Below are 24237 nucleotides of genomic sequence, written 5' to 3' on the forward strand. Positions count from 1 at the left end.
CTCTGCCTGTTTCTCCTTATATTTAGATGTATGTATTCACACTGATACTTCCAATTGTATTGACTTAAAAGGTTCATAACAGCCTTTCCACATTCTATAATTGTAATTCATTTATCCAACACTGAAAAACCTGGCCACTACCACCTACATTTACTTATTTTCTCCACCCTATAATATACAGAAAATAGTTTTAGAATTACTTGTACCACTGTGAGAAACAAATTTATCAATTGAAATTTAATATTTGCATGCGCTTTGTCTTTGGCTTGAGAGTTTGAGGATTTATGGTCAAAATACTACTGTGTTGAAAAAATACTTGGGTTATGTTGTTCATTTGAAATATAGTTAGGTCTGTTTGTTCCTATCCTATTCCATTTTAGGCTCCTCCTATCTTTATTTAAATTTTATTTATTTGTTTACTTTCAGCATATGAAACACTAGCATGGCTCCATGAGTCAGAACCATGTGAGAAGATGTATTCAGAAAAGTGCCCCTCCAGCCCCCTCCTCCCGTCTCTCTTACTGGGTACCCGCCCACCGCAGAGGTTTAGTTTTTGTTTATTCTTTTCATGTTTCTTTTTGCATAAATGAGCAAATACATTTTTTTACTTCTCCTTTCTTACGCAAAAGGTGGCAAAATACATTCTTTTGCACTCTGAATCTTTTCACTTAATGTACTTCAGAAATTTCTCTCCATACCAATTTGTAGCAGTCTTTCTTACTTTTTATTGCTGTTTAATACCTCATTATATTCACTGAAGTCTACTGCATAAACTTTCCTGTGTATATAGGCATGTAAGGCAGACTGGTATTTTGCAATAGAAAACAATGCTGCAGTGAATAATTAGCCTTGGTGCATATGTATTTGTCTTATTGGAGGTGTGTCTTAAGGTTAAATTCCTAGAAGTGAAGTTGCTTGGTAAAAGGTAAATACATGTGTAACTTTGTTAGATATTGCATGATTCCTTTCATAAGGCTTAAGTTTAGGTGCATTCCCATCAACAACTAAGGAGGGTGCCTGTTTCCCCATATTCTTCCCAAAAGAGTGTGTTTACCAATCTGATAAGTGACAGGTGCTGCTTAATTTGCATTTCTCATTATGAGTTAGGTTAATCATTTTCTGTATTTGTGTGTGTGTGTGTGTGTGTAAATTGACTGTGTGATTCATTCATTTTGCTCATTTTTCTTTTTCTGGTCTTTCCCTCCTCAATTTTAAAGCGTTCTGTACATATTAGGGACCTAAACCATTTATCTGTGAGATACTGCAAATATACTTTCCCAGTTTTTTGTTTTTAAATGCTACTTATGATGGTTTTTTGGTTGTGCAAAACATTTTAACATTTTTTTAATTAAAAGGATTTTTTTTTTTTTTTTTTTTTTTTTTGAGACAGAGTCTCACTCTGGAGTGCAGTGGCACGATCTTGGCTCCTGCCTCCCAGGTTCAAGCGATTCTCCTGCCTAAGCCTCCCGAGTACTGGGATTACAGGTGCTTGCCACCACACCTGGCTAATTTTTTGTATTTTTAGTAGAGACAAGGTTTCACCACCTTGGCCAGGATGGTCTTGATCTCTTGACCTCGCGATCTGCCTGCCTCAGGCTTCCAAAGTGCTGGGATTACAGGTGTGTGCCACTGCGCCCGCCCAGGATTTTTTATTTTTAAGATTTTAATTTTAATATAGTCAAATCAATCAAGTCTTTGTTTTACTATTTCAGATTTAAAATCATAGTTAGAAAACCTTGGACTTTATGTTTGATATGGTGTGAAATAGGGCTTAGCGTTTATTTTTGCTCCCTTTGTATATCATTTGACCTAGCACCATTTGCTGGAAAACTCTTGTTTTCTGCATTGCTGCTTTGGTTATAAATCAAGTGTCTATAAATATGCAGCTTCTTTATGGACTCTGTTTCACTAGTTTATTCTTGTGCCAGTGCTGTACTGTCTTAATTATTATAAGTGCAAAGGTTGTGATTTGATGCCCTTATGTATATTTAACTTTGTCATTACCCAAAGGCAAATTGTAACCAGAGAAGTGTGATGAGTAATCTACTTCGACATAACAATGTAGGGTGGTTTTCAAGTATAATTATTATCAAATGAAAGAATATTTAACTTATGGAGGAAGAAAGATTAGTTCAAAGATAATTTTACTCTTCTTAACAGGATATAAAAGAAGATTGAAAATATAAGAATATGTCACGTTTATTTACTGGCTAATAGAGGAGGGACAAATTGGCAGGAAAGTGATATGACTTTCATTGTGTAACTTTTTGGCATCATAGTTGATGGCCAGTTTTTGTGAACAGAAACAAGTCTTAAAGAATATGAACAGGCCAGGTGTGGTAGCTTACACCTGTAATACCAGCAGTTTGGGAGGCCAAGGCAGGTGGATCATTTGAGGCCAGGAGTTCAAGACCAGCCTAGCCAGCATGACGATACCCCATCTCCACTAAAAATATAACAATTAGCTGGTTGGCCAGGTGCGGTGGCTTACGCCTGTAATACCAGCACTTTGGGAGGCCAAGGCAGGCGGATCATGAGGTCAGGAGTTTAAGACCAGCATTGGCCAACATGGTGAAACCCTGTCTCTACTAAAAATACAAAAATTAGCTAGGCGTGGTGGCAGGTGCCTGTAATCTCAACTACTTGGGAGACTAAGGCAGGAGAATCGCTTGAACCCAGGTTTCAGAGGTTGAAGTGAGCCAACATTGTGCCACTGTACTATAGCCTGGGCAACAGAGCAAGATTCCTTCTCAAAAAAAAAAAAAATTAGCTGGGTGTGGTGACACACACCTGTGGTTCCCAGCTACTCAGGAGACTGAGGCAGGAGAATCACTTGAACCTGGGAGGTGGAGATTGCAGTGAGCCATGATCATACCACTGCACTACAGCCTTGGTGGCAGATGAAGACTTTATCTCAAAAAAAAAAAAAAAAGAATATGAACAGTCCTTGAAAGTAATGCAGTGTCTGCCTCTCTTTTTATGTATTCTAGATTTCATAATGTGACAGCCCTAAACTATACCAGAGTTGAATTACGTTTAATTCGTTGAAAATATTGATCCCTTTTTCTGCTCCCTTTTTTTGGGTGGGGGTGGGGACAGAGTCTCACTCTGTTGCCTAGGCTAGAGTACAGTGGCAAGATCACAACTCAGGGCAGTTTTGACCTTTTGGGCTCAAGCAATCCTCTCACTTCAACCTTCCCAATAGCTGGGACTACAGGCATGTGCCACTGTGCCCAGCTAATTAGTTTTTAAATTTTTTGTAGAGACAGAGTCTCCCTGTGTTGTCCAGGCTGGTCTTGAACTCCTGGGCTCAAGTAGATCCACCATGGCCTCCCAAAATGCTAAGATTACATGCATGAGCCAGTGTGGCCAGCCCTTTCTGCCTCTTTTTTACCTAATGGTATCATATTAGAACTTTCACAGTCGAATAACAGAAATACACTCCATAGGGAGTCACTAACATTAGAACTGGAAGATACTTTAGAGATTAGTTACTTATGAACTGTTTCTAACTTGTAGAAATGAATTCAGTATGATTATCTGAGAGAGGGCATGGTTCCAGATAGAAGATGGTATAAATCAGTTGGCTAACTTACGCCAAAGAAAGACTTGGATTCTTTTGCTAAAAAGTAGTTTTTCCTTTTTTTCCCCATATATTTTTAACTTCTCTGTGTTCCCTTTATTTCTAGGAGAAGTGAAAACATTTCTTCACTACTTTTTAAAATAATAAATGTACAGCCAATTTATTATCCATAGTGCTTTTTTTAGCTCATGTTTTTAAAATTGTCTTTATAAAATATAAATATTGCACATGGTCTTTCTCAAGTAATAGGATCATTTAGACAACATAACCCTTGCTCAAACTGTAAAGTCTCTAGCTTTTATTTAATATATTATGCACATTTTAGAAAATACCTCCTCTAAATTGTGACTAAAATTTGACTAGTACAGAATTATAAGGTAAAAAAGATAAATTTCAGAATTCTTTTAGATACTGGTCTCATCATGGAATCACTTTAGAGCAATGAAGGTTATTTGACTCTCAATAATGTTTCTTTCTAGAAATTAAAAAACGACACTTCCTGTGGCATTATAGGACTTTCCCAAGATAGCTCATGTGCTATTCCCCCTCATCCGAATCTGGCATGTGTGGACACATAGCAGGCTTCCGTAATAATCAAGATTTTGATTCCATGTACAATGTTATTATTTTAAAAAGAAGTCTGTGATTGTTTATAAACCTGTAAAGAAATTCTGTTTCTGTAGCACAGTGTGGTGTGCTGCTTACTACCTGTCAGAAAGCTTTGGTAATAGGGCTCTTGAACTCAGTCTGTAAGTCAAGAGCTTTGTTGAGTCTCAAAATATATCTAATCTTGCTTCATCTAGCAAATTTCTTTTTATTTTCTGTTGCTTCTAGACCAAGAGCAGTGATGATCTTTTAGCTGGAATGGCTGGAGGGGTAACGGTGACTAATGGTGTTAAAGGAAAGAAAAGCACTTGCGCATCTGCAGCACCTTCAGCATCTGCCCCTGCCATGACCACCGTGGAGAACAAATCCAAGATAAGCACAGGTATGGGTGATGTTCAGTCTGAGGCTTCAACTGCTTTATTGTTTGAATAGGCAGGATGCATTGGTGTTTACAGTGATTCATCTAATTATAGGAAATTTCAGACATGCAAAAGTAGATGGGTTGATATTTCAGGCCAATATGCTCATCACGCTCATCACCATTATCAACTCATAGACAGTTGTACATCCTTGATACCCACCCTCCCCTCTTATTATTTTGAAGCGGATTCTAGACATCATATCATTTCATTCATAAACATTTTATTATCTTGGAAAGAGAAAGATTCTTCTAAAAATATAATCATAATACCATTATCAGTCTTTAAAATAACTGATAAACATTCCTTAAATCATAACTTATTCAATGACTATTTAAATTTTCAAGTCTTATAAATATTTTTGTTTTATTGACTGTTCTTATGTTTAAATCAGGACTCATGTAGGTCCATATGTAATTGGCTGATGTGTCTCTTAAATCTTCTTTTTTAAATCTATGTGTTTATCCTGATTCTTGCAATTTAATTTTTGTGGAAGCTGATCATATGACCTGTAGCGTTTCGGAGCATCTGGATTTTTATATTGTATCCCCATGATGTTTTGCCCATCATCCTTTGTTGTCTGTAGTTATTGTAAATGGCATTGGAGCCTTATAGGACAGATTCAGGTCCCTTGTCCCCCCATTTAAAAACAACAACAACAACCAAAAAACAAGACTCCTTCATAGGTGGTGGTGTGTCCATCCATCAGGAAACACATAGTTTCTGATTGTCCCTCTTCAAATGACGTTGGAAGCTTCTGATATCAGTGCCTGGATCCATTCATTCTAATTCTGCCATCTTTCTTCGTTCAGTAGCAGGTGTTTGTTTTTAGATTTGATAGAACTGATAAATTACCTTACAGTCCAAAGAGTGATGCTCTCATATTTTACTTCTTACACTTATAGAAAAAGAACTTTAAAACTTCCAGTAAGCATAAGATCAAGTGTTTGTAATAAAGCTTATGAAAGCAAATTGTCAAAATTATAGCAGATTCTTTTCTGTCATCATAATTTAGGTTCTTAGCCCCTCTTGTGTCTATTAGACTTCCTAGCCCAAGATTACCTACTGTTTTCTTTTTTGCTTTAACTTTTTGCAAATTCTTTCTTCCATTTCAGATTGGGCCCCTGTGTTAACTACAATAGGTATGATTGACAAGAAGGAATATTGAAGTCCTTATTTTGTGATTTACGGGCATGATTTCATTTTATTTTCACTATGTAGCCCTATGAGAGACCTATTATCCTCAGTTTAGAGATGAGAAAGCTTAAGTGTCTTGGCCAAGGCCATACATTCATTTGCTCAGAAAATATTTATTGAGGATCTGTTTTCACAACGCTGGTGGTGGGGCAAGGTCTTTTACTCCCAGGGCTGGGGTCATCACCACATTTAACATTCTAGCTTATGTGGTGAGAAGGAAATTAAATACTCTTGCCATTTGTATCTCTTCCTGTTTCTTGCCTTTAGAATTGTACTGGGAGAGAGTCCATGTGTTTGTATACATAGTTTCTTGCTACCTGATGTAAAGATTCAGTTATCACCTCTCTAGATCAGCTGCCCCAATATGGCTTTGTACATTTATTTTATTTTGCTGGAGATGTCATAACAAAATACCACAGACTGAGTGGCTTAAGCCATAGAAATTTATTTTCTCACAAATCTGGAGGCTAGAAGTCTGAGATCAGGGTATTAGCAGATTTGTTTTCTCTTGAGATCTCTTGCAGATGGCTGCCTTCTCTGTGTCTTCACTGGTTTGTCCCTCTGTGTGTGTCCTTATTTCCTCCTCTTAAAAGAATACCAGTTGTGTTGGATTGGGGCCCACCCTAATGACTTCATTTTACCTTAATTACCTCTTTACCTTGATTATGCTGTCTCCAGGTGCAGTCACATTTGAGGTTTTGGGGTTAGGGCTTCAACATAGGAACAGCCTGTAACAGCATCCTTATTCTTCAGTTATCAGCTCTACCTTTACTTCTCCCAGTGACTTTCCTAAGACTGTTTGATTTCAGTGTATCAATTCATTTGTCTTTACCTCAGATTATTTTATCTACTCATTACATTAATCCCAGAGAGGAATTTTTCTTATCTTTCAGACATGAACAGATTTTCTTTTTTGGAAGGACTTTTGGTTTAGATAAGGATGAAGTACCACTTACAGAACTAGGGAAAGGAATTAATATTGGGGAAAAAGTTACCCCAGCCAGGCGCAATGATGCATGACTGTAATCCCAGCATTTTGGGAGGCCAAGGTGGGCAGATTACTTGAGCCTAGGAGTTCAAGACCAGCTTGGGCAACATGGTGAAACCCTGTCTCTACAAAAAAATACAAAAGTTAGCTGGGTGTGGTGGCATGTGCCATTAGTCCCTGCTACTTGGGCTGCTGAGGTGAGAGGATCACCTGAGCCTTGGAGGTGGATTTGCTGTGATGGCACCACTGCACTGTAGCCTGGGTGACAGAGCAAGACTCTTTCTTTTTTTTTTTTTTTTTTTTTTTTTGAGACAGAGTTTCACTCTCGTTACCCAGGCTGGAGTGCAATGGCACGATCTCGGCTCACCGCAACCTCCGCCTCCTGGGTTCAGGCAATTCTCCTGCCTCAGCCTCCTGAGTAGCTGGGATTACAGGCACGCACCACCATGCCCAGCTAATTTTTTGTATTTTTAGTAGAGACGGGGTTTCACCATGTTGACCAGGATGGTCTCAATCTCTCGACCTCGTGATCCACCCGCCTCGGCCTCCCAAAGTGCTGGGATTACAGGCATAAGCCAAAAAAAATAAATAAGTTATGCCATCCTTTTCCATTTCTGGCCTCTGTATTAAGTTGTTTTTCTCAGTCTAGTTACTTTTGCCTTTGAAATCTGTCACAGATTTCTTGCACCTTCTCTGCTCTTACTGCTGCTCCTGAATGTAGGACCTCTTTCACTTATGTTGGTCTGCCTGCCCACATTCATCCTCTGCTGCTCTGCTTTCTTCCTTATGTCTTCCACTTAGTATCTGTATTAGTCCATTCTCATGCTGCTGTAAAGAACTGCTCGAGACTGAGTAATTTCTAAAGAAAAGAGGTTTAATTTAGTTACAGTTCCACAGAGATCGGGAGGCCTCAGGAAACTTGGAATCATGGTGGAAGGGCAAGCAAACATATTCTTCTCCACATAGTGGCAGGAGGGAGAAGAATGAGAGCCAAGCGAAGGGAAAGCCCCTTGCCATCAGATTTCATGAGAATTCACTATCAGGAGAATTGCATGAGGGTAACTGCCCCCATGATTAAATTACCTCCCACTGGGTCTCTTCCAAAACACATGGGGATTATGGGAACTACAATTCAAGATGAGATTTGGGTGGGGACACAGCCAAACCATATCAATATCCTCTAGATTAATTTTCATAAAATGCTATTTTTCTTACATTTCTTTCCTACTCAAGATCATTTATTGACTTAGTGTGACTCATTGAATTCTGCCTATCTTTCGGGACTTTGTATGACATTCCCCAGCAGCTTCCATTAACTGTGTGACTGAACTTTTCCTTTCTGTGTGCCATGTTCACTTTTGCTTCCTCTTCCTTGTCTATCTTCTGGCCAGCCTAAATTCCCCACCCACCCTCCTGTACACCTGGTCTGTTAGTGGCTATCTTTTTATATCTATAGAGATCATTTGCTCCGTGTTACCTTTATAGCCTGGATCCTACCACTTAATGAACCAGCAGGGTCTTTAAAAATATTTATTGAGTAGATGTGGGTCTTATTTTTTAACATAAAAATTTATTATTTCTTAAGTATTTACAGGTATTTAAACATATTCTTGGCCAGGTATGGTGGCTCTTGCCTGTAATCCCAGCACTTTGGGAGGCTGAGGCAGGCGGATCGTTTAAGGTTAGGAGTTTGAGACCAGCAACATGGTAAAACTCCATCTCTACTAAAAATACAAATGAAGGCATGGTGGCATGTGCCTGTAATCCCTGATACTTGAGAGGCTGAGGCAGGAGAATCGCTTGAACCTGGGACTCAGAGGGTTGCAGTGAGCCGAAATCACGCCCCTGTACTACAGCCTGGGTGACAGAGTGAGACTTTATCTCAAAAAAAAAAAAAAAAAAAAAAATTCTGTTCTTTTTATATTAAACAAATGATTGTATCAGTTGTTTTCACAGGTTTAAAATTTTAGTAGTTAAGTAATTATGTGATTCATGTAGATTTGATTGGCAAATCATTAACATTAATGCTTCGTTGTTTTTTAACATTTGAAGAGGCATGGCTGGGCGTGGTGGCTCACACCTGTAATTCCAGCACTTTGGGAGGCCAAGGCAGGTGGATCACAAGGTCAGGAGTTCAAGACTATCCTGGCCAATATGGTGAAATGCCGTCCCTACTAAAAATAAAAAATTAGCCGGGCGTGTTGGTGCACGTTTGTAGTCCCAGCTACTCCGGAGGCTGGCACAAAAGAATTGCTTGAACCCAGGAGGTGGAGGATGCAGTGAGACAAGATCATGCCACTGCACTCTAGTCTCAAAGACTCTTTCTCAGAAAAAATAAAAATAAAAAAAGAGAGGCCGTATAACATACTAGTTAAGGTGCAAATTGTGGAACCACTGCCTGGGTTTGAATTTTGGCTCATCTATTTATTACCTGTGGGATGTTGGCAAATTATTTAACATCTGTGTCTGAGTTTCTTCATCTGTAAAACAAGGTAATAATAGCACCTACCTCAGTGTTTAATGAGGCTTATATAAGTGAATGTATGTGAAGTGTTAATATATACGTTACGTGTATGTATAACCAAGTGCTAGCTGTTTTTATAATTGTTACTAGTTATGTGGCATTTTATGGTGTGAAAACTTTTTTGCATTTACTTTGGTCAGAGTAAAATTTTTGTGTTTCTTGTAGGTAGCTTAGATTTTTGGTTTGTCCAGAGGTTGCTTTTCCCTTCTTGCCCACCTGTGATCTCCTTTCACTATCTGTGTAGTTAGTTTACCACCGACTGGCTAATTCTGGAGTCATCTTTGCTTGTCTTGCCCTATAATATTATGCCTCTGGCCAACTGGTTAAAACTCTGCTTCTGGATTCAAGTTATTATATATCATTTAAATAACAGCTTTTAGAGATGTAATTCACATTCCATAAAATTTACTCTTTTAATAAAGTGTAAAATAAAGTGTTTAACTTATTTTTCCTTGACAATTAAAAGATGAATGATCTTCTGGTTTCGAAGAAATTGAACTTTAAAGTAACAGAGGCAGAAACTAAGGTAATCTAAGGCAAGATTATTGTAGATCTAAATCACCATGTAGATCCTGGATTTCATCTCATTACACCTGGAGCAGAAACTGTGTATTTTACGTAGCCCTTTATTGCTAACATTTTTGCCTTATATTTTTTGTATTAAACATATAGGCACAGCTTCTTCAACCAAGCGGAGCACTTCTACAGGTAATAAAGAATCCAGTTCTACTAGAGAAAGATTACGTGAACGTACCCGATTAAACCAGAGCAAAAAACTACCTTCTGCAGGTCAGGGAGCTAATGACGTGGCATTGGCTAAACGTTCCCGTAATCGAACTGCTACAGAATGTGATGTTCGTATGAGCAAGTCTAAGTCGGACAATCAGATCAGTGACAAAGCTGCTTTGGAGGCCAAAGTGAAGGATCTTCTCACACTGGCAAAAACCAAAGATGTAGAAATTTTACACTTGAGAAATGAACTGCGAGACATGCGTGCCCAGCTGGGCATTAGTGAGGAGCATTCTGAGGGTGATGAAAAATCTGAAAAGGAAACCATTATTGCTCACCAGCCGACTGATGTGGAGTCCACTTTATTGCAGTTGCAGGAACAGAATACTGCCATCCGTGAAGAACTCAACCAGCTGAAAAATGAAAACAGAATGTTAAAGGATAGGTTGAATGCATTGGGCTTTTCCCTAGAGCAGAGGTTAGACAATTCTGAAAAACTGTTTGGCTATCAGTCCCTGAGTCCAGAAATCACCCCTGGTAACCAGAGCGATGGAGGAGGAACTGTGACTTCTTCAGTGGAAGGCTCTGCCCCTGGCTCTGTGGAGGATCTCTTGAGTCAGGATGAAAATACACTAATGGACCATCAGCACAGTAACTCCATGGACAATCTAGACAGCGAGTGCAGTGAGGTCTACCAGCCCCTCACATCGAGTGATGATGCGCTGGATGCACCGTCCTCTTCAGAGTCGGAAGGCATCCCCAGCATAGAGCGCTCCCGGAAGGGGAGCAGCGGGAACGCCAGTGAAGTGTCTGTGGCTTGCCTGACTGAACGGATACACCAGATGGAAGAGAACCAACACAGTACAAGTGAGGAACTCCAGGCAACCCTGCAAGAGCTAGCTGATTTGCAGCAAATTACCCAAGAACTGAATAGTGAAAACGAAAGGCTTGGAGAAGAGAAGGTTATTCTGATGGAGTCTTTATGTCAGCAGAGCGATAAGTTGGAACACTTTAGTCGGCAGATTGAATACTTCCGCTCTCTTCTAGATGAGCATCACATATCTTATGTCATAGATGAAGATGTAAAAAGTGGGCGCTATATGGAATTAGAGCAACGTTACATGGACCTCGCTGAAAATGCCCGTTTTGAACGGGAGCAGCTTCTTGGTGTCCAGCAGCATTTAAGCAATACTTTGAAAATGGCAGAACAAGACAACAAGGAAGCTCAAGAAATGATAGGGGCACTCAAAGAACGCAGTCATCATATGGAGCGAATTATTGAGTCTGAGCAGAAAGGGAAAGCAGCCTTGGCAGCCACGTTAGAGGAGTACAAAGCCACAGTGGCCAGTGACCAGATAGAGATGAATCGCCTGAAGGCCCAGCTGGAGAATGAAAAGCAGAAAGTGGCAGAGCTGTATTCTATCCATAACTCCGGAGACAAATCTGATATTCAGGACCTCCTGGAGAGTGTCAGGCTGGACAAAGAAAAAGCAGAGACTTTGGCTAGTAGCTTGCAGGAAGACCTGGCTCATACCCGAAATGATGCCAATCGATTACAGGATGCCCTTGCTAAGGTATTGTTTGAATAGATTAAAATGTTCCGGGCAGCATTAGGCAGCTGCCATGAACAATGCTTACAGAGAACCAGGGTCACTGGTTTGGTTTGGTTTGGTGTGTTATTAGCTTTTATTAAAGCCGATATTTTTAAAACTTGAGAATGATTTCCTTTTTTTGGGATAGAGTGAAAGTATTCTTTTTTTTTTTTTTTTTTTTTTTTTTTTTTGAGACAGAGTTTTGCTCTTGTTACCCAGGCTGGAGTGCAATGGCGCGATCTCGGCTCATCGCAACCTCCGCCTCCTGGGTTCAGGCAATTCTCCTGCCTCAGCCTCCTGAGTAGCTGGGATTACAGGCACGTGCCACCATGCACAGCTAATTTTTTGTATTTTTAGTAGAGACGGGGTTTCACTGTGTTGACCGGGATGGTCTCGATCTCTTGACCTCGTGATCCACCCGCCTCGGCCTCCCAAAGTGCTGGGATTACAGGCTTGAGCCACCGCGCCCGGCAGTATTCTTAAGATAATGCCACTTTCTCTCACTTGTATTTTGTTTCTGTTTTCCTGCCTGTGAGAGGATGTGGCTGGTATTACAGCTAAAACCAGAATTTGTCCCTAGTTCTGAGTATGCCTACGGAGCAGGTCATGAAACTTTACCTCCTCCGACCTCATATTGAATCTTTTTTGGTATAATATTGATGGAGAGTCAGTATTCCGGTCTGTAGCATCAGCAGTGCATATTTCCTTTTATCCCGCTATAGTAATGGTTTTTCAAATAGAGATCTGTTGAGAGTTTTTAAATATTTTTGGCATATGGAGACTCCTGTTTTTCAGAGGCCTGTGACTTATTGCTGGCAGGGACCTTAGTGATCATCAGTCCAGCCCCTTGTTTTACATGCATGCAGCATAGTAGTGAGAACTCAGTTGGAACTGCTACCCAGGGCTGCTGGCATTGTGGCCAGGAATCTGTACCCCATGTGGTTGCTGATGAAGTGTTTATTTCCATGAGTTATCTATTATTCTAGCTTACATTTTATTTATTTGTTACTTTAGTGCGGTGATTTTTAAAGAAATTTTAAAGTATCTTTGGCCAAAATTTCAATAATTTAGATTTTAGGGTTTTTTTAGTGATTAATTTTGAAGTTACAGTTTAGGAGATTTGTATTATTTCTTGGTACATGTATGTTGAGGGGCTACTATGAACTAATACTTTTGTAAAAACACTATTTGAGAATTGTTTTTTCCTTTATCAGTTTGATGCTGGAATATCACAAATACGGCATCATTTTTGTTAGGACAGCATGTTAATCATTAATCAAATGTACAAGCTTTCAGTTCAAACTTTGGAGAAAGGAAAATTTCCAGTTTCCCTGTAAATAATCTGGTTAAGTTCAATGATAATATCAATATAATTTCAGTCAGTGTTACAGCAACAGTTTATGTTTAGTGGTTTTATATGAAATCTTACCATGGAGTGCTTTTTCATACTTTGTAACAGTTATTACACAAGTTGTTCAGTTCATCCATAGTACCTCACATTTAGCTCTTCTTCAAAACGGTATGTACCTCAATTCTGAAACTTACCTTATAACAACTCTTACTTTTCTAAAACTGCATCATCAATTTTATGTAGGTAGAGGATGAATACCGAGCCTTCCAAGAAGACGCTAAGAAACAAATTGAAGATTTGAATATGACATTAGAAAAATTAAGATCAGAGCTGGATGAAAAAGAAACAGAAAGGAGTGATATGAAAGAAACCATCTTTGAACTTGAAGATGAAGTAGAACAACATCGTGCTGTGAAACTTCATGACAACCTCATTATTTCTGATTTAGAGAGTAAGTGATAAGAACTTTTCATTCTTTTTTGTCCTCCCCTTTTATACATGTGGGGATAATTTGCATTTAGTAATAAAATAGAGCTGAACACATTGACTCATGCCTTTAATTCTAGCATTTTGGGCAAGAGGGTAAGACCAAACCAGGCTGGGCCCAGTGGCTGATGCCTGTAATCCCAGCACCTTGGAAGGCCGAGGCAGGTGGATCAATCACTTCAGTTCAGGAGTTTGAGACCAGCCTAGCCAACATGGTAAAACCCCGTATCTATTAAAAATACAAAAATTACCTGGGTATGGTGGCAGGTGCCTGTAATCCCAGCTACTTGGGAGGCTGAGGTGGGAGGATCGTTTGAACTCAGGAGGCGGAGGCTGCAGTGAGCTATGGTCATGCCACTGCACTCAAGTCTGGGCAACAGAGTGATACTCCATCTCAAAACAAAAGAAAAAGTCACAAATTGATCCTGTGTCCATGGTACCTGCCTGGTAATGTCAGCATGATTGATGGTCATATAACCAGAGCGAGGATGGATTGTTTTTTATTTGTCAGAGAATAATGGGGTTCATAATCAAGAATGGGGCTCAAAGGTTATGAATTCCTTGTTAAATGGGTAGGGCAGTGCCCAGAGTTGTTCAGAACAAAGTTGGTCTAATAACATTGAGACTAGCAGTTTGCCTGATCTCTAGAATAAAAATAACATTGTAGAAATTGAGTTATAACTTAAAATTTAAAAATAGGAAGATCATAGTAGTAGTTCTTCTCTTTGGTAGCTCAAATGTTGATTTTGAGTTGAAGACAGTAGATGGCAGTGTCCCTCACAGTAGGAACACTGAAGAGGAAGGAAACTGCCATTAGAGGCTTGAGAGTCACAGTAATGCTGCTTTCTTGTGTGACCACAAATCGTGCTAGGTGGCAGTTTTGTAAACTAGTATTCACAACAAGAACTTAAGCACAGACTCCTTTGTTTCCAGGAAAATAATAATACATTCTGTTTCAGAGTAAAAATATAGGCATGATTGTAAAGTTTAAATCAAATTCCCTAGAGACACTTTTAGTGTACTTTATTTTGTCTGAATATTTCCACCGGCTGCCAGTTTCTCTTTTATTTAAAAGGATTTTATTTATTATTTATAAGAGGTGACAATAATAAATATGCAGTGACAGGGGACAGAAAAACACCTTCTTTTTTTTTTTTTTTTTTTGAGACGGAGTTTCGCTCTTGTTACCCAGGCTGGAGTGCAATGGCGCGAACTTGGCTCACCACAACCTCCGCCTCCTGGGTTCAAGCAATTCTCCTGCCTCAGCCTCCTGAGTAGCTGGGATTACAGGCGTGTGCCACCATGCCCAGCTAATTTTTTTGTATTTTTAGTAGAGATGGGGTTTCACCATGTTGACCAGGATGGTCTCGATCTCTTGACCTCGTGATCCACCCGCCTCAGCCTCCCAAAGTGCTGGGATTACAGGCTTGAGCCACCGCGCCCGGCTAGAAAAACACCTTCTAAAGAATTCTGATTATGTGAATTCTGTGGCCATGAATGAAAAGGTTAATAAAGAGAAAAAGAACAAAATAAGTGAATGAAATTGAGAATTTATGATCAGTCTAAGATGGCCATGTAGCTTAAAATGTCACCTGAGAATCAAAATGCCAAATGTTAAAGGTGAGCTTTGCTGTCGTATGTCTTGTGTGTATCATGTTTAATAATAAGTAGATGTGTCCTTTGTGACCAGAAAGTGAAAACAATTTTTTTTTTTAGCAAATTTCAAGAGAAATTACATTTCTAACATTTTTTGCTTGCCTGTTTTTTGTTGTTTGTTTGTTTTTTTGTTTTTGAGATGGAGTTTTGCTTTTGTTGCACTGGCTGGAGTACAGTAGCACCATTTCGGCTCACTGCAACCTCTTCCTCCTGGGTTCAAGTGATTATCCCATCTGAGCCTCCTGAGTAGCTGGGATTACAGGCACCTGCCATCACGCCTGGCTAATTTTTTATTTTTAGTAGAGACAGGGTTTCACCATGTTGGTCAGGCTGGTCTCGAGCTCCTGACCTCAGATGATTGGTAGATATTACAGGCCTAAGCCACCATGCCTGGCCACCTGTTTTGATTATGAAATATTTCTTGCATATAAATGGATACAGCGTAAATGAAAGGTGTAACCCTAGTGTTTTCAACACTAGAAAATTTTCAGCTTCTGTTCTTACTCCTCCTCTATGTCCAAAACTCTGAATTTGTCTATGTGTGTGGTCACAAGGAGTCAAGTTCCCTTGCTGATTCCAGAGCCATCCTTGCCTCCAGAGATAAGGATAAGGGGGCATAGACTCACCCACTCAGCTTGGTGTCTGCTTTACTCAAACCAGATTGGATGGCCTGTTTGACCCTTAGTTTGCAGGTTGAGTCTGAAGTAGCTTGTATTTGAGACAGGCTTTAAAGTTTAATCCTTTGCTTATGAAGTCATCTCCCTTTGTTGTCTCAGCACAAGACTGGCCTTTTTGTCTCTAAGAGGATGAAGATTATGTCTTTTTCCTTTTCTTCTTAAGCACTTAAAAAAAAGCCTGGTACAAAGTTGGTACATATGACACATTTGAAGAATTGAAGAGTAAATTTTGAACCCCTTTTATTTCACAGGACCTGACTTTGTACACAGTTTTGGGGCAGTGAATGGGAGCAAGTTAACTACTAGCTACCAGAATTGCCTCTACTGCCAACATTTTATCTCATTTATTTCTGATCCAGCTTTAGAAAATACAGCATTATTTATATAATTGTAATAATTATTATTCCACATATAATTGTTATAAATATTCAAGGTTCTATATTGTTAAAGTGAATGCATGCCATTTAAAAATACTGGAACACACATACACCAGCATCAGATGTAGAGTGGCAAAAAGATTTTAGAAGAGAAGGTTCTACTGAAATAAGGATAAGGAAGATGATGAGCCATCTAAGAAAAAACATCAGTATACTCATACTTTAGGGTCTTGATTAAAAGCCAGTAAATTATTAGCTACAGGAAAAATTTTTTGATTACATGTGCCATTGCAAGCAGGTATTCACTATGCCTGAGTTCCTTCTGCTAAGTATAAGGAATAGGAGAAAATGTTATTTACCCAGAAACACTAATGTCTAAAGTTATACTGTCCCTGATGACAAATTGTTAAGTTCTATCAATAGGATACGTACTTTAAAAAAAAAAAAAAATTCCTAGGTAATGATTTCAGCATTGCTTTTTATTATGCTACCATTAGCCTGCATATTTATACATTTATTCCATTTTAAAGACCTACCACATTTCAACTACTGAGTGTGTGAGGTCATCACATGGCTTCTTCGGCCTCTGAAGTGTTTTTAGTCTAGTAGTAGACAGATGTATAAAGAGATGTGGTAATGTTGGTGGCAACATGATACAAGGCCGTGTAAGACAGAGTTGGAACACAGAGAAAAGCCAGGGATCTACTGGGGTGGGGCTGTAGGTGAATCAGAGTAAGGATTCGCCACTAGTTGTAAGTACCCTTCCTTGCCCTTAACCAAAAAGTGTTTGGTTCCTGAGCTGTCAAAGGAACCAGCTGTGAAAGGTTTACTTAGTAGCACCTGTCAGCATAGCATCCTCTTAAGGCATTTCTCTCTTATGCATGGATTTTAGAATAGAACGTCCAAAGAGAAGGTGACTTCCCTTTTATTATTCTGGTTTCAGGGAGACTGGCCTGTGCTGCACTTTCATCCTTGTATCCTCACTCTATCTAGAATGGTACTTTGTATCTTATTGGTACTCACTGAATGTTTTTAGAATGAATGAAACTGTTTTAAGAAAATTCATATTATGTGATGAGTAATTTGAGGAATTATTGATTACTTTATAAATATTTAAAAATATTTTATAGGATTAATTTAAATAGCAGCTCCCCTGGGTATTATATTTTTTACTAATTTTGATTTTACTAATTCACTACTTTTCTAGAATTTATTCTAGTGTGTAAAGAAAGATATGCTTATATAAATACTGCAGATTAATAATGCTTATGATTAAAAGTTTATATGTTAGTCACAGTCAATGTTGTTTTGATTGGTTATGTACAAAGTGGATTTCTAACAGTTTTACATTTCATTTCAGAGTTAAGATAATGTGGAAGGAAGTGATTTAGAAATTGTGATTTTGGGGCCAGGTGTGGTGGCTCATGCCTGTAATCCCAGCACTTTGGGAGGCCGAGGTGGGTGGATCACGAGGTCAAGAGATTGAGACCATCCTGGTCAACATGGTGAAACCCCGTCTCTACTAAAAATACAAAAAATTAGCTGGGCATGGTGGCGCATGCCTGTAATCCCAGCTACTCAGGAGGCTGAGGCAGGAGAATTGCCTGAACCTAGGAGGTGGAGGTTGCGGTGAGATCGCGCCATTGCACTCTAGCCTGGGTAACAAGAGCGAAACTCCGTCTCAAAAAAAAAAAAAAAGAAAAAGAAATTGTGATTTTTAATTTGATATTTGTCATTACTTGGATTGAATATTTTTTCTATTAAAAGTTTTGTATTAAAATTTTTTTGTAGTCTTTGGACAGGATAACTTTTTTTGAATGTCATATTTAAGTACCTCTTTTCTTTGTAGTATTCCTTTGAACATTGTTGTGAGGATAAATATTTAAACTTTGGTGGTCTTCTCAGATACAGTTAAAAAACTCCAGGACCAGAAGCACGACATGGAAAGAGAAATAAAGACTCTCCACAGAAGACTTCGGGTAGGATAAATCTTCATGTATTGTTAGAAAATTTTTCTGAAATTTGAGGTGTAATCATTGATCGTGTTATCATTCATCTTAAGCTTTAGATACAGTGATAATACTGGCCCCATTGGGCTTTGAGCAGAAAGCAAATGTTATCATTTCAAATTGAGACTGGTGCTAGATTTTGGGTAGAAGAATGTACTATAGGTTGAATATCCCTAACCAGAAATTCTGAAATCTAAAATGTTCCAAAATTCACAACTCTTTGAGTGATGGCATGATGCTCAAAGGAAATGCTTATTGGAGCATTTTGGATTTTGGATTTTCAGATTTGGGATGCTTAGCTGTTAAGTATAGTGCAAATATTCTAAAATATAAAACATCTTAAATCTGAAATCCTTTTGGATAAGTGATACTCGACCTATAGAAATTTATGGGTAGTAATTTTAGAAAGATATGGATTTGGGGAAAAAATGTTCTATTTTGTAAAGAAAGGTTATTAGCTGTTGATTATAAGGTGCCCCAAACCAGTCTGTTTTCAAACACATTTTCTTTATTTTGTACATATGATCCATCTTGCCAACAGCAATGCAGCCATGATGCAGGGGGTGGGGAGAAAGCTACTCAGTTGTTTGGGTCATGCCACAGTTGCTTAGGCTACTTCCGTGATGTTACAAAATTGCCTTAGGGGTGTGAGGGTGTGAGCATGTGAGGCTCAGGCATGGCCCAGCTGTGGCTCTGATGGAGATGAGGCCCAGGGAGACTTCCCCACCCGCCCACACCCGCATCCTCCATGACTGTGGGAAGCAACAGACCATGTAGTTCCTCACCATCTCTTTGTATAATTTTGCCTGCCTATATTGAGTTTAGTGTTTTTCTTCTGGCTTCCTCTTCCTTTTCCTTTTCTTTTGATTTTTTTTCTTGCTAGGTTTTGATGTCAGGATATTTATAGTTTTTCACTCTATGGTTCACATACCATTTATATACCTTCTTGTGCTTTTCAGAAGTAAAGCTCCATAAATTCTCGATTATGTTTATGTTCATAAGACTTGCTTTGAAACTTGCATGAAGAAGGGAGGCTTGACATTGTTATCATTAATATCTGTTGAGCACTCTGAGTGCTTAATGCCTCAGTAGGCAGATAGCTAGAGAATCTTTTCCTTATTAAGAACAAATTCACTAATAATAGTTGCATTGCCTGTTAGAAATAGATAATAGCAATTCTCTGGGATTAAAAAAATTAATCATCATTTGGAAGCATTAGTGCATTATAACAATCCAATCATAAATTTTATTGCTTTTAAATAAAAAATAAAAAGTTAGTTTTTTTAATATAGGAAGAATCTGCAGAATGGCGGCAGTTTCAGGCTGATCTCCAGACTGCAGTAGTCATTGCAAATGACATTAAATCTGAAGCTCAAGAGGAGATTGGTGATCTAAAGCGCCGGTTACATGAGGCTCAAGAAAAAAATGAGAAACTCACAAAAGAATTGGAGGAAATAAAGTCACGCAAGTATGTTCTGAGAAACCAGTTGTGTACTTATGTTTTAGTAGAGAACATTTAAATCCCAATTTTTGATGTGGTACTATGCAAAAAATGTGGAGTTTGATACTAAGTTTGGATCTGATGGAAGTTACTTAGCTTTTCTAGGCCTCATTTTATGGCACATGTAAACTAGTGCTGTCTATGTGGATCTTTCTGTCAGTATCAATGATCCACAACTCTGGAGGGAACCAGGATGGTCTCACGTGATTCTCCCTTCCCCTAGTCCCACATTCTAGCCCTGTTAATTTTCTTTAGATTGTAGCCTCATGATTAAGGATGACTCTGGAGACGGATGGTCTTGGTTCGTGTCCAGCTCTGCTTCTTACTAGCTGTGACCTTGGTCAGGAACCTTCACTTCCCTGGGCCTCAGTTTTCTCATCTTTAAAGTGACACAATATTACCTGCTGTAGTACAGTGTTGTCATAAGGATTAAATAAGATAAAGCCTCCCAAATATTCAGGGCAATGATCAGTATACTTTAGCTAGTATTTTTGGAGACCCAAGTAAAGAATACAAAGTGACTTTCTCTCTGTCATTCACTTGAGAATTTTCACTTGTTTTATCTTATAATCACATGAATTTCCATAGTAGTTTTTTTTCCCATGTAACATAGAGATAATTGGAAACTGATGAAAATTATCAGATGAAATGACATTTGTGACATGCTCTGAGCTCCACACTGAGACTCCATCTAAGAGTAGAGGAAAATATTTTCGTATTTGAGGTTATTATTCAGAATTTGTTTATTCCTTAGCTTGAGTAATTCTTAAGTAGGCATAGGAATAAATTTAGAAAACTAACAGTATAGCTTTAAAAAATGGTCTCATTGTTGGCTTGCTCTAGTGAATGGCCCAGAGAAGAGTATTGCTAATCATTTTTCATTGGATTCCTTAAGCAGAACATGGAATGAGACAGAAGATTATTTTTTTTCTGCTGGTATAAAATGTGTATTACATTACCTTTTTTTCTTTATATTATTAAATGAATAACATATTAGAAATGCTTCATTCTTTAGTTACCCTGAGTAAATAAAATTCTACTGTTAAAGTTTTATTTCTTTGGATCTTAAAAATTCCTAAGATTTTGAGACACATGTTTTTAAAAATGCCTTCAGAAAGAGGTAGCATCTTGTAGAGCAGTGGTTCTCAGAGCAAGGCCTGCAGATTTCTGGATGTCCTAAGACCCTTTAGGGAGTCTGTGAGGTCAAACTGTCTTTGTAACACCATCATGTTGTTGCCCTTTTCACTGTGTTGACTTCTAAACTGGGAGTGAAAAGCAAGTGAAAACTGTTGATGAATCAAGGTCTCGGCAGTTGCACTTATAGTCATTGTACTCTTCACCATCACAGACTTGCATTTTTTTTTAAATGCAGGTTTCACTTAAAGATGTCCTTGGTGAAACACTAAATTATTTATTTTACTAAATCCTGGTCCTTGAATATACTCTTTAGCATTCTGGGTGACAAAATGGGAAGTACAGAAAAAGCACTTCTGCATTATCTGCTATACTCAAGACTGTACTGAAGAGTGAGGTCATGTTGAGGAAAGTGCTGTGATTATTTTAGTTTGAACTGCTTTCTTTTTTCATGGACTGCCGTTTTTTACTTGAGAACCACAGACAAATTTTGGATCATTCAGACTTCGGTATTACTTGGTAGATTTTTTTTTTTTTTTTTTTTTTTTTTTTTGAGATGGAGTTTCACTCTTGTTGCCCAGGCTGGAGTGCAATGGCGTTATCTCAGCTCACCGCAACCTCCATCTCCCAGGTTCAAGCGATTCTCCTGCCTCAGCCTCCCGAGTAGCAGGAATTACTGGCACATACCACCACACCTGGCTAATTTTGTATTTTTAGCAGAGATGGGGTTTCTCCATGTTGGTCAGGCTGGTCTTGAACTTCTGATCTCAGGTGATCTGCCTGCCTCAGCCTTCCAAAGTGCTAGGATTACAGGCATGAGCCACTGCACCTGGCTATTTGGTGGCTATTTTGTGAAAACAATTAAGACAGCCTGTCACTTAAAGGAGAACAACCAACAGTATTTGTTGCTGGTGATAAAATGGGGGCTTTCAAGTGAAAGTTAGGATTTTGGAAAACTTGTATTTACCAGTGGTGAGTTTGGCATCTTCCCATAAAGTGTCTTCTGAGGAGATCATTATGACTTTAAAAAAATGTATAATGACAGCATTTAGAAAACCTGTGTAACTCAGTGAACCAACATTTTCCTTATGACCAGTCTATGATGTTAAACAAGATTGACCAGTGGATTTTAGTGGACAGAATAGGAAAATTCACTTATGGTTTCAGATTCCACATTAGAACTAACTTTTAAGTCACTGCTTGTTGTGTTTTAGTGCAGTGTGGAAGAATAGCCACAGTTCTCTAAAAGGGCTATTAAAATCTTCCCTTTTCCACCTACCTTATCTATGTAAGACTTGCTTTTTTTCATATCAACATAGGTTGAATACAAAGGTGAGTTTAGCTGTTTTCTCTTAAGTCAGGCATTAAAGAGATGATTTAGAAATGCAAAGCACTGTTACTCTTAACTAATTTTTTGTTTTGGAAAATATAGTTGTTTTTCATAAAAATTATTAAGCCCTGTATTTATCTTTATATGAAGTAAATATTTTTATATATTCTTAGTTTTAATTTAATATAGTGAAAGACAGCTCCCATAAACAAAAGCTTTTTGGGGTCCTTCTCATTTTTAGGAGTAGAAAGGGGCTCTAAGATCAAAATGTTTGATAATCATTGTTACAGATTCTTTATTAAAAGTTCTAATTATGACAGCTAAATGACCTTAAGATCCTGTGGTACATCTTGAGGCAAAAGACTGTCAGAAGAGCCAAATGGCCACCAAAGACAGATTTTTCCTAAGGACTGGCTTAATTTTTATTCACGTACTTGATAGTTATATGACATGTACAAACTCTGCAATTGCAGTCTCATTCCAGATGAAAGAATTCTGTGTTAGTCAGCACAGTGAATTAGAATGGGCCAGAAATGAAATGAAATTGATTTTTCCAGATGACTCAGGATTCATCACACTGAGCTTCTGGGGGACTCATGTTACTAATATGAGTCTCAAGCTTTTTTTATTCTTTGTAGATTTCTATTTGAAGTCTACAGCACTTTCTTTGTTTTTATTTATTTATTTATTTATTTATTTTTCAAAAGAGTGTGAGCTTTGGTTTTATTTTTGTATTTCCCTGTCTAAGCATGGCATATTAGCTAGAGCCAGTATAAATTATAATTATACAATATCGTGTATTGGTGAATATCCAGACTCCTGAGAAGGGCCTTCTCGGGAGCACAGGACCTGGAGAGTCTCAGCTCTGAGCCAGTCCGCCTCCTGTTTTACTGCTAATTGATTACTGATGTCCTTACCTTACACTTACTCAGATGAAAATGGAATTTGATGGTTGCTTAACTTACTTAGGATAACCTGATAGAAAAATTTCAGTCTCATTTCCTGGTATTTACCAAGCAAATGAGAACATTAGACCAGGTAATTTACTAAGCTCAACTGATACAATTTTTTTAAACTGATACTTTTTAATGCTTTTCAGCTGGGAGGAGAAAATGTGTATTTTCTCATACATATATAAAAATGCTTGGATTTCAATATTGTTTTCAGGCAAGAGGAGGAGCGAGGCCGGGTATACAATTACATGAATGCTGTTGAGAGAGATTTGGCAGCCTTACGGCAGGGAATGGGACTGAGTAGAAGGTCCTCCACTTCCTCAGAGCCAACTCCTACAGTAAAAACCCTCATCAAGTCCTTTGACAGTGCATCTCAAGGTAATTAATTTCTCCTGCATTGTGCCTACTGCATGTGGTTGTGTTCACTTACCTTGTGTTCTCTGGTCCAGTTTGATATTCTTACTGTCTTACTCTTTGTCCCATTAACTTTCATATAGGATTAACACACCAGACTTAACAGAAGGTGATATTTAATAGGAGATTTGGGGTCTATTCCACTTCAGAGGTGTTAGTCTCAGACAGAAGCCTTAATCCCATGCAGAAATGTGTCTTCTCTCCCTCAGTGGATCATACACATTCCTGTTATTTTAAGTGTCTTCTCTGTGCCTAAGAACTTCCAGATGTATGACTTTAGCTCTTCCCTTCCTCTGAATTCCTCAGTCATGTATATCCAGATGCCTACTTGACATGGACCTTCCCGTGTCTCCTGGACATGTAATGTCCAAAAACCAAACCCTTGTCTGCCAGCTGCAGCCTTTCACCATGTATAAATGGCAGCACCATTCCACCCAGTTACTTAAGCCAAAAGTCTGGGGATCTTTCTTAAATTCTTGTTCTTACTGCTACATCTACTCCATTATGAGCACATCTTGTTGATACAGCCTGCATCATGGATATCTTTGCTCTGTCTTCTCTTCATCTCTAGCAGCACAAGCTTTAGCTCAAGCCACCATCAACCACTAGTTTCAGTAACCTCCAAATTAATCTCCCCTTTTCATCCCATGATAGAAACATCTTTTCTTGTTTAAAATCCTCTAATTGCTTAATTCCCAAATGTCTGACCCT

The 24237-nt window shown here is 38.5% G+C and overlaps 1 protein-coding gene across 6 annotated transcripts in view; it reads left to right on the plus strand.

Moving 5' to 3' along the window:
- Positions 1-24237, plus strand: part of SPECC1L (sperm antigen with calponin homology and coiled-coil domains 1 like) — a 150993-nt gene that overhangs the window by 48582 nt on the left and 78174 nt on the right. For 5 of the 6 annotated variants that reach the window (XM_039462374.2, XM_074391256.1, XM_039462375.2 and 2 more), the window contains exons 3-8: positions 4418-4571; positions 9990-11620; positions 13233-13440; positions 18091-18164; positions 19487-19662; positions 23327-23490. In XM_039462374.2, the coding sequence (XP_039318308.2) occupies positions 4418-4571; positions 9990-11620; positions 13233-13440; positions 18091-18164; positions 19487-19662; positions 23327-23490 (2407 nt within the window). The remainder of the gene's footprint in view (positions 1-4417; positions 4572-9989; positions 11621-13232; positions 13441-18090; positions 18165-19486; positions 19663-23326; positions 23491-24237) is intronic. The other variant, XM_039462376.2, reaches the window with a different exon arrangement.

The sequence above is a fragment of the Saimiri boliviensis genome, chromosome 21 (assembly GCF_048565385.1).
Source record: "Saimiri boliviensis isolate mSaiBol1 chromosome 21, mSaiBol1.pri, whole genome shotgun sequence".
NCBI classification, from domain to species: domain Eukaryota; kingdom Metazoa; phylum Chordata; class Mammalia; order Primates; family Cebidae; genus Saimiri; species Saimiri boliviensis.